This window comes from Sinocyclocheilus grahami, unplaced genomic scaffold (assembly GCF_001515645.1).
Source record: "Sinocyclocheilus grahami isolate Dianchi unplaced genomic scaffold, SAMN03320097.WGS_v1.1 scaffold214.1, whole genome shotgun sequence".
Taxonomy (NCBI): domain Eukaryota; kingdom Metazoa; phylum Chordata; class Actinopteri; order Cypriniformes; family Cyprinidae; genus Sinocyclocheilus; species Sinocyclocheilus grahami.
Window position 1 is genome coordinate 310,291 of NW_015505393.1, and position 11,967 is coordinate 322,257.

The 11,967-nt window shown below is 33.7% G+C and overlaps 1 protein-coding gene across 1 annotated transcript in view; it reads left to right on the forward strand.

Moving 5' to 3' along the window:
- The window catches only part of LOC107596062 (disrupted in renal carcinoma protein 2-like), a 47,313-nt gene that overhangs the window by 1,027 nt on the left and 34,319 nt on the right, over window positions 1-11,967 (forward strand). The window contains exon 2 of the mRNA XM_016286670.1: window positions 3,745-3,838. Coding sequence (XP_016142156.1) covers window positions 3,745-3,838 — 94 coding nt within the window. The remainder of the gene's footprint in view (window positions 1-3,744; window positions 3,839-11,967) is intronic.

Here is an 11,967-nt window from a genome sequence, read left to right on the forward strand (position 1 = left end):
TGAATATCTACTACAGTTTTACATTTGTGTGGCCAGATGTGTAACTCTCTCAAAGTACATACTTTTAGAAAAACTAGAAAATTTGTGAATAATTATGTTTTACACAATGCTTTATGTTGGTTAGATGAAAAGCAAACTGCACAGAAGGACTCCTTACATCAGGTGAAATAAAAATTAATCATAAAACGGTAGTTCATCACATGTTAGGCAACAAAACCAGTTCCCTAACATCATATGACACGTGTTTCTTTATGTAAGCCTGCAATCAGTAGATGCCAATTTTGTATTTATACTTGTTATGACAATTGAACGAGTTTCTAAATTGAGGGAAGTACAGCCTTGGAGACCTTTAATGTAATGTAAAACAGACATAAACATATCTAATGGTAAAATGGAAATGAATTAGCTGATTTCAGTACCTAGTACTTCATGGTATATTGTTGATTTTTAAGAAAGTTTAAGAAAAAACATTTATAGAATCTCAGTACTATTTTATAAAGTTCACATGAGAATTAAACTGTACAGGTTTTCTGATGGAAGTCTCACATTTTCCAGCCACTGTAAAGATCTGTTTGCCAGTAGAGATATAAGGGAAATATTGTACCTACATTTCTAATATTCATATTTAAATTATGGTCAGGAACCATCTGAAGGACCACAAAGTATCTGTATAATAAATACTTTGCTGGAGCTCACCCAAAATTGTAGGATCTAGGCCTAGTGATGCACTGAATATTTAACTGAAACTAACATTTTTCATCAACCAAAGCCAAAAATAAAGTTGGGTAATCGAACTTGGTATGCTGTTCTGGCTGGTTTTGTGTTCACAGGTTAGGGCTGGACAATACTTCAATATCAATATGTATCGCGATATAATTTATTTCAATAACGGTGATATGATTTTGAAACACATTTCCGATATTTCGATATACATTACCAGTGTTTCCCATACATTGATTTATTTGTGGCGTTTGACTTCGCTGAATAAACATGAGCACTGCACGTTTCAAAACCGAAACGCGTCGCGGGTGTTTTATATGAATGTATCTCTGAAGGGAACCGACTGTCTTCAGAATCGTTTAGATGCCATTTTTATCTGATAAAGTAGCGTTCATGAGCGGAGCTGCTTGGTTTACAGCCGTTACTGGAGAAACCGCTGTTTCTACCGCTCTCACAGCGCCACCTGCTGGCAGACTATCAGTTTGCATTTTCAATAAGAAACCCATTTCCAGCAACATGCTTTTGTTGTTGCTCTATTTTTTTGTTTTCTGAAGCAACTCGGAGCATGTTTCATACTCGTTATCCTGGTTAATGCACGTTTCAATCTATAAGAATAATAAGCATACACTACCAGTCAAAGGTTTTTGAACTGCAAGATTTTTAATGTTTCTTAAAGAATTATCTTCTGCTCACCAAGCCTGCATTTATTTGATCCAAAAAGCAGTAACATTTTGAAATATTTTTACTATTTAAAATAACTGCTTTCTATTTGAATATATTTAAAAATGTAATTTATTCATGTGATCATAGCTGAATTTTTAGCATCATTAGGCCTTCTCCAGTCTTCAGTGTCACATGATCCTTCAGCAATCATTCTAATATGCTGATTTGCTGATTATCAATATTTAAAACAGTTGAGTAAATTTTTTTCAGGATTCTTTGATGAATAGAAAGATCCAAAGATCAGCATTTATCTGAAATAAAAAGCTTTTGTATCATTATACACTATACCATTCAGAAGCTCTTTTTAAAATGTATATTATATAAATTATTACTTTCATTTAGCAAGGATGTTTTAAATGGATCAAAAGTGATGATAAAGACATTTATAATGTTACAAAATATTTCTATTTCAGATAAATGCTGTTCTTCTGAACTTTCTATTCATTAAAGAAACCTGAAAAAATTCTACTCCGCTGTTTTCAACATCATAATAATAAATGTTTTTTGAGCAGCAAATCAGAATATTAGAATGATTTCTGAAGGATCATGTGACTGGAGTAATGATGCTAAAGCTCTGCTTTGAAATCACAGGAATAAATTATATATTCAAATAGAAAACAGTTATTTTAAATAGTAAAAATATTTCTAAATGTTACTGTTTTTGCTGTACTTTGGATCAAATAAATGCAGGCTTGGTGAGCAGAAGAGAATTCTTTAAAAAACATAAAAAATCTTACTGTTCAAAAACTTTTGACTGGCATGCTAGCCTATAGTTTGAAGTAAAAAAAAATATTAATAAGGAGAATCTGAGATTTATTTGACAGTGATTTCACATTTCTTGTTTGTATGAAGGCTAAATACCAATAAAAGGTGAACATTTATTTATTTGTGCCATTTTTTTCCTAAAATATTATATAGTTTTATAGGAGTAGGTTTCATAGAGTTGGCAAATACATTTTTCATAAGTTTGTAGGTACAGACATCTGTTGTGGCCGTTCTTGGCCGTTTTTATGAGTCTTTTTTAATAGTGTTCATATTGATATCGGAATTATATCGTATCGACCGAAATTAAGAAATATACCGTGATATAAATTTTGGCCATATCGTCCAGCCCTATCACAGGTGATAAATCAGTCGTACTGTAGTAAAATAAAGCCATCTCTCGATATTCAGCAAAACCAATTTTACACATTGCTGCTCTACCATCCTTACAGTGGGGTTTGTCCATGCTGATGACATGTTGTTTTAACTTATCCATTCTGTGTGCACAAAGCAGGCGCTGACACAGCCGAAACGCGTAGTTGGAGAAGCACTAACTGCTTCGGTCAAGGATTTTTGACTAATAACTTTGATTTCAGTCTTTTCCTAACACAAAGCTATCGTATGACTTCAGATTTTATGTAAAAAAACTTTTTTTGTTTTTTTTGTAAAAAACTGTTTATTACATGGCCAATATAAATTGTACTTGTATGGTAATTAGTTGTGTAAATATTACATTCCACATAAAAAAATAACAGCATTTCAGTTTGGGAGGACATGAGTGTGAGAGAGAATTGTGATTGTTAAGTGAACTGTCCCTAGATAAGAGCCTGTTTTGAACAGAATGCTTAATGTTTTTAACATTTCCCCAATGCTTTTCACGTTTTTTTGCATGAAAATAAGGCATTTTTGGCCATCTCAAAGACTTGATAAATGTCAAACAAATGTTTTCAGCTTCCATATTTTACGGCTTATTCTATTAGCTTATGCAGCTTGTCGATGCTCAAGTTCTGTTTATTAACATATTAACACACTTTATTTGATATCTTTGGTAAGAAAGGGCATGCTCTTTTGAAAATATTTAAGCAAAAAGCTTCCAACCATGTTTTTTGCTCTTTATCTTGAATGGGAGCATTTCACCTTCCCTTTTGTTCTCAACACGAAAGCGATTGCGACAGGCTGTAAAAACCATGTCTGCCAAAAACCACAGGCCAGAGTGTCTATATTAAACTCAAAAACGTTTCTGCTCTTATGCATGAATCCAGGAAAATGCTCATGGAGTAAAGATTTTCATTATGGCTTCTGGACACAAACATTTGTTTTGTCACAAATAAATCATGTTTAATTATTTTTTATGGTTAAAATTGAACCATTCACATCTGATTTCCTAATCCTGATATCTTCATGATAGGCGTGCATAGTTTACTTCTATCTTAAGGATAGATCTACATCAACAGCTAATCTCATCACTTAATCAAAGCTTACAAGAAATTACATCTCTCTGATATGCCTTCTTTCCTTCCTCTCTGTCTTGTGCCAAAGGTTTGCGAGCATCTCTGCTGCTGTCAGCATTTTTCATGGTGCTGGGCGCAGCGTTACGAAGTGTTCCCCTCAAAGACCTGCACTACAGACGCTGGTAAGGCTCTGTTGCACAATATGATGCATAATTTATTCAACAAAAACTCCACTTACCCAAACTAGCTTTCACTAAAAGTTGGTTCCTTATCACTTGCGTAATTATGCAATTCCTCAATTTCCCAATGAGATAAGTCATGAGAAGATCAGAGATTGCTTTCCAACGGTCTCACATTGCTCCAAATTATAACTGCATTTATTGCATGATGCCACACTGTGAATGAAATGCTGCTTTGGAGTGAAAGTGTATAGGCATATTAAAATTGCATGTTCAATTATGCATGTTTCTTTTTTTAACCTGTTAACTTTTAATCAGACTCTCATTAGGGCTGTCAAAATGGCTGAAAAACTAAATTAAATTTTTTTTACTTAAAGGGGGTCAAGTTTTCCTTTCTCTTTGGAGTGTTACAAGCTGATTGTGCATAGATAAGATCCCTGAAGTTGCAAAGACTAAAGTCTCAAAACCAAAGAGATATTCTTTATCAAAGTTAAGACTCTGCCACGCCCCCCTAAAACGGCTCGTGTCATATCACAGTGGAGTCAGCTGTCTTAACCGTGGCTTGTGTACTGCAAACACACCAGCACCAGCACCAGCATAATGTTTAAAATAATGTTTATAAACCTTATATAATTAATAAAGTTGCTTAAACAATTAGAAACAAAACAGCATCATGCATGTGTGTATAGTTTAATACAAAGGACTGAAAACCAATCACAAAAAAAAAAAAAGAGTATTTTCTTCATTTAAAAACTTGAGATGCAGTGGGATGGGGAAAACCGCCATAAAGTCTTGAGACATGTTTTTTTAAAAGTTGAACTTACATTAATTTTACATAGCTTTCTAAACATGCGGCTCTCTTGTGCGAGACGCGAGTGCAACGGTGATAGATGTCCCTCTAGAAAATGCGATAAATGTGCGTTCTGTGTGAAGGGCTTGGTTTCGGTTTTGACGTAAACAACGTCTTCCCCTGCATTGACTGTTCTCTTTTTCTGCAATATTTTGGATGAACAACGCAGCAGCGCCGCATCTAGTGGCTTCAACTGGATAGGCTAACAAAAGCATTAAAATGCGATGACAATTGCATCGTCGTCGCATTTTGTGCGCCACTGATAATACTGCCTGACGCACACCTAAAATTCAAATGCAACATTTTTGCATTCGAATGTGGATTTTTATTTTAAATTTGACGAATATTCAAATTTTTTTTTGACAGCCCTAACTCTCATAACGTCAGACATCTTTCTAGTGACGTATGCAGGATTTCTCCAGTAATTTCAGCTTCCATCCAGTCAACAAACGATGGATAGAACCAAGTCCTGCATTACTTTAAAACATTTTTTTATAGAATCCAGTTCACTCGGATGTACGTCACAATACAGAAAAATAACTTCTGTTGCTTTGTGACTTTAATGGTACTGTAGAAAACAATTATGCTGTAGTATTTGATGCTGTGCAGACAGTGTTGCGATCGGTCTCTTCCTAAAACATTTTCTTTAGGTTGCTGGCACAATTTATTGGTTATTTGAATATTTTTGTACTGTTTGAGGTCTAAATTTGCACATCCAAAGAAATATTGTTTTGACAAGCTACGTTTGATGACTTGAATGGCAAATATTTTATTGTATAGTTATGGCTTTCGTGATCTAGCTCTATTTGTGTGATTAGATGTACTTGTCGGCCTCTATATAGAGAGCAGGTTGGACAGTATATTAATAATACAATTTTATTATAAATGAAGTCGAAGGCTTATTTTCAGCATATTTATGCTGACTTAAAATTCACTGCAACTTATGATAAGAGAAAGTGTGTTATTCATTGGCAAAGTTACATGGTACTCTTGCAGGCTTGTACCGCTTTAAAGATGTGACCTTTTCATTTGCTTAAATACATAGTGCTGGAACAATTTAACTGACTGTGGTCTGTTTGCTTTAGATTAGGATTCTTTTACCTGAAAAATTGAATGTTCCTGTCCTCTTCTGTGCTTTGTGTCCTCTTTCCATTTTCTCTCGCTCCTTCTTATCTCTTTAAGCTGTTTTATACATGGCTAACAACCGCACATATAGAAATAACTATAACAAATTTCTCATTGCAGTTGTGAGAAAAGGAAACAAACCTTTTCTATTATTACTATTTTTGACAAAGAGCTAACTACATCAACGATGGACATCAAGGTTGTCTAAATGAAGTTGCACATAGATTTAATTAGAATGCCTATTTTTTTATGTTAGTGAAGTCAGTTGACAATATAAAACTAATATAAGACATCAGAGCATAAATCATGAGTGTAAATCATATTTTATTATTGAGGCATGAAGAAAATTGTTGGTTCATTCAGAGAACATGGGTCTGATTGTCAACTTCTATAAGTACCATATAATTCATGCAGCTTTGCATACTTACCTGTATCTATATGGTTATGTCCATCTGCATTAAAACATTATTCTACATCACCACAATTAACACATTTTTATAGCTTTTTTTTCACTTAGCATTTAAGAGCTAAAACATTGCAGTTTTTCAAACAGTGCATTAATTTTACTTTCCCCCTCGGTTTTAGATTTATTTATTTATGTTTGCTATTTGCTTATTAGATACTTGAATGAAACAAGGCTACATAGCTTAGTTTCACAGCTCCCACAATCCTAGAGCACACAGTGACACATTGACCTTCTCAGTTATATAATCTAAAATTGTGCATTTGCTTGATATATAACAGGAAAAGCTTTTTAGGACTGTTGAGAGACAGCAGAGGTTATGTTGATAGTTTTATATATTTATATATTACACCACAAGCACATTTAAACACAAAGATACATTGCAAGCAACTATTGTCTGCAGTGACTGTTAATGTAATGGCTGATTTGAACACGGGGGCACTTAATGTGTCGAGTCTATTGATTCATACGAAGTGACTCAACTCTATGTTGTGTGTTTTATATTTTAGAAGCCCAGCACAGCTTATGATGTATTGTTTAAATACATTTACACCACCAGCAGACTTTATACAATCAACTGTCTTTTTTCTATGTAAAGATCTCACATGTAAGGTTTTATAGAAATGAGCGGGTGCTAAAAGGTTCATTAGTTACTGGTGGATCGCTTAGGACTAATTCACAGACCCCATGACTCCCATAGAGTTTCACACTGCCTATGAGATGCATGTGTTGCAACTATAATAGGTTTTATGGAGAGCTACTGAAAGCCTTTGGTTAAGCTTAGGTCACAGAGGAAGTAGGAGACCTGGTGACTTCAGCTGTGAATTGAGCTACCACTAGGTGTCAGCACTTGCATTAATAATGTGTAAAAGTTTTTCATTGAAAAGGTAATGACCATTTTGCATATCATGTGATCCAGCATGTGACTGATGGTAATCATTGATATGCCACACTAGAAAGAGTCATTCTGATCTGAATATGCCATTTTGTTTAAGAGTTCACAGTGTAAGGCTAAATTGGACCCTATCAGACATCAGTTAGCTCAGTTTAGATGGCTTATCATGGAAGCGTTTTTGATAGAAGATTTTTACATTGTTAACTGAAAAGTGATGTAGTTGTTTAATATTTCAAAGTATTATTAAAATATGTATTCTTTTTATAATAAATAATGTTTATATAAAATTATATTATTTTTGTATTGTATTTTTTATTTTTATAATTTTTATATAATTTAAATAAATTATTATTTTGTAATTTTCTGCTATTTTTATTTATTTATTTTATTCTATGTAACAAAGTAATTTTGAAGAATCTTACAGCTCTTTTCTAGCTGTATATAATGCGTCAGTGTGGTTTGTTCCTCACACAATAAGTTACCTTACAGCTTCAGAAGACATATATATATATATATAAAATATAATGCATGATACATGGACTAATTTTTTGGGGTCCGACTTTGATGTAATCACTATATGAATGTAAAAGAACAGTGTACAAATTCTTCAAAATATATATTTTTTTGTGTGTGTTCTGTTGGGGAAAATAACTGCATGTGTTCAGAGCAACGTAAGAATAGTTAATAATGATGACATAATTTTCATTTTTGGGTGAACTGTTTCTGTAATCACCCCTATTCATGTGTTTTTTCATTCAGATTTTCAATTATTTTTATTAACCTAAATCTTTATTTAGAAGTTTTGGTTTGTCAGAATGACTGAGATTCAATCGTGGCAGAAAGCAGCAGCAATAACTTTTTTTTTTTTTACAATGCCGTTTAATTACAAATGACAATGGTTAGTCTCAAATCAACAGCGATTGGGGTCAGCAGATTGTGCCGTTGTGCGTTTGTCAATTTCTTGGTGGTGAGGAGTCACTTGGTTAGAACCACAGTGTTCCTTGCAAGCCAAACTGAACAGAAGCTTCAGGCATTCTTTTGATTGAATACTATTACTTTTCTCCTCTGTCAGGACACAAATATATCATGTCTTCAATGGCTGTGATTTTAACACTGGCAATGTGTTTTAAATTCTCCCAGGTCCCTCTTTTATTCTGGCATTGACGTTTAGTTTTAATTGTTTTGGCAGTACCGTTATTGTTTTGGTCAGTATAAAGCAGTCCATTTATAAAACATGTTACTTAGTCATTTTCATGGAGGTTATTACATTTGCATTCGAATCCTGTTAACCCAGCAGTTTCATAAGAAAGCAGAGAATCCTCCCTGACATTGTTCGTGCCAGATCAGAATTATCTAAGGCTAAATTACCACTCCTCCACTGCCTTTAAATTTCTCCATTCATGAGACTCATTTCTCCCTTTTCATTTCTTACTTTGATTCAGATTCGAGGTTTAAAAGTAATCAGCCCTATTCACAGATTTCTCCGATTTTTCTTACTTTTATTAGCCTAAATCTTTATTTAGAAGCTTGATGTGGTGTCAGAATGACTGAGATTCAATCATGGCAAAAAGTAGCAGCAATAAAATCCATTTTTTGCAATGCTGTTTGGTTACAAATGCCAATGGTTGTTCTCAAATCAAGAGCGATTGTGGTCGCAGCAGATTGTACCATTATGCCTTAGTCTTTTTTTTTCTTGGCGGTGAGAAGTGAGATAGAGCCACAATGATCCTTGCAAGCTAAACTGAACAGAAGTCAGGCAGTCTTTTGACTGAATAATTACTTCAATATGGGTTGAATAGGAAAGCTGACAATTTTGGTTCCTAGTAAATGTATCTTTTGTAAATTTATCTATCATGTTCTTTGCAGCAAATAATTCACAGCAGAAAAAAATTGTGTTTGGTGCAAACCACGTTTTGCTTCATATACTTTTATTAGTCTTTTTGTTTTGTTGGCATAATTTGAGTAGCTTCTACCAAGCGACAGATCTGTTTGCACAAAAATAATGTAGTGTTTGATTGGATACATAGCCTTGATAAAAATATGTGAAAAAATGTGTGAAACTATTTCTCCTCTACAGGCTAATAAGCTTGGTTATGTTGCTATCCTAACTATGCATGAGTATATGATTATATGATTAGTTGCATTTTAGCATTGTTTTCAGGATAAACCCACCAGTTAACCATCAGACTTTCCAACCAGTTAGAAAGTCCCACATTTACAAGTTTTTACACACAATTGATATTGTGAAACAGTTCTAGTCCTGGATGGTGATTGGTCTATACAGTGTTCCAGCCAGTCCAAAGTATGCATGTATTTATAATCTGAAACGCACATTTGCTTGCTTTATTATTTTGTAGCACCCATAGAGGCCAAATATTGACATTCGTTTACATGCCAAGGACTAGATCATAGTGGAAGGGCAGCACTTAATGAATTTGCCTAATAAAATCAAAAGTGTGCATATTTTTTTGTAGTAGCTGTTCGATAAATGCTATGACTCACTCAAGGCTGTGCTTTATTTTCAATATAGTCATGGCTGAAAGGACTGAAGGCACTCTGCTGAGCATTGTGCGTATCACTGAACTTAATTTGATTATAATCACAATATAGTACAGCCTCTTACACTTTATTGCTCAATTAAAGTAGGCTAACAGATTCAATTCAGACTGGAATTCTTTGACCTTGATATATAGGCAATATCTGTAGTCATTCTTTGTACCAGAATTGTCAATATTGCATTGTTTCCAACCATAATTGACAAACGTAAAGTCATAACGATGATCAACTTAAGATGTATGATTTAGAATCATCTACGATCCAATTATGAGATACGTGAGGGGTATCACAATGATTGCAATCAATGCAAATGCAGACCGCTTTTTCTTATTAAGGGGGAAAAAAATCCCACAGTGCATTTTAGCCCATTTCATTAGAAGCAAAAACACCCAGGCTTTAGCATGACTATAGTGTCGCAGGAGCTATGTCCTGTTGAAAAATATGCTGTAGGAATGCATAAACACCTTTCTGCAGAATCGGATGTCAGCATCCTGGCACAAAAGAGAAAGGAATAGTTGAGAGAGCTTTCACACTGTATTTGATTGGGAATTGAGGAGAGCATTGCATGATTCATAACTGAAGCAAAGTTTTGAATGTTGTGTATGATGTGTACTGGCCAAACCAAATGCACTTGTGAGCAGGTTTTAAATCTAGGGCAAGTATACTATCAATCCTTCACTTAGTACATCTTCAGAGTTTTTATTTTAATTTTTACCATCCCTCGGACACTCTTTGACAAACCACAGTAAAGAACTTCATCTTCATGAACGCAAGAATAGACCTTAAAACATTTTGTTCAGTTTGTGACAATTGCTAGGTTGAAACAAGGAAAGGCTTGTCAAAAAGCCTCTTCAGGGCTCCAGTCTGTGACCAAATGGTCACATTTTGTGACCTTGTTTTCTGCTGATGCTACTAAATTTAAACCCATGTTGAGCTTGTGACACTACTGACTAAGTTTACATGGACATCAGTAATCTAATTATTTACCTTATTCTAATAAGCCAATATTATGATTATGGTGTTTACATGAGTTGTTTTAGAATATTCCTTTCATGTTACCGTTTTACATACATAGTTCGATTAATGGCACACGTCATTACGTCCCCATGTGATACCATCCGACGTCCCCTCCGGAATTTCACGTATAAACTAGGGATGCTCCGATCTGCCTTTTTCGCCTCCGATACCGATTCCGATAACTAGGGTTCGGTATTGGCCGATATCGATCCGATACAGTGAAGTTTTTTTCCCCCATTTAAATAAATGTAGAATTAATATATCTCTGTGTGTGGAACTGATAATCATTCTTTCACAATCTACTAGATACAGACTACTTCATTATAAAGAAAAATAAAATAAACAATAAATATGAAAAAATATAGGCCTATGTATATTTATAATCTATGACAAAAATTTATCATAAACTAGGTTAGTGGATAATTTGGCAGCAAAAGTTATTCTAGAAAAATCAGTGCACAATAATTTTAGAAATCCAAACATTTAGTGAAAAAACCATATTTTTTCGGGAACAAATAAAAGTGCACTAAATATGGTAAAATGTTACACATTGCTATTTGTATTATAACATCCATTCATTAAAAACATTCACAGCCCGCTATGGACACCTTGGCAATTGAATCGCCATTGGCTAGTACATTTTTTTTGTTTACTCGCCAGACTGAAATACTATACTTATATATATATATATATATATATATAGCTGTGCCACTATACAAACACATATATATATATATACTGTATATATAAAACCATGAACTTAGGACTGGTGCTTTTTTTGGTCATTCAGTGTTCCTGTAAAAAATTGAAGGAAAAAAAAACTAACAATAATACTGGTAAGATATTATTATTATACAAATTCTACTAATAAGAACAATATAAAGCGCACCAAGGATTAATGAGATTTGGCAGCAAAAGTTATTCTAGAAAAATCAGTGCACAATAATTTTAGAAATCCAAACATTTAGTGAAAAAACCATATTTTTTCGGGAACAAATAAAAGTGCACTAAATATGGTAAAATGTTACACATTGCTATTTGTATTATAACATCCATTCATTAAAAACATTCACAGCCCGCTATGGACACCTTGGCAATTGAATCGCCATTGGCTAGTACATTTTTTTGTTTACTCGCCAGACTGAAATACTATATATATACTGTATATATATATATATATATATATATATATATATATATATATATATATATATATATATACTGTA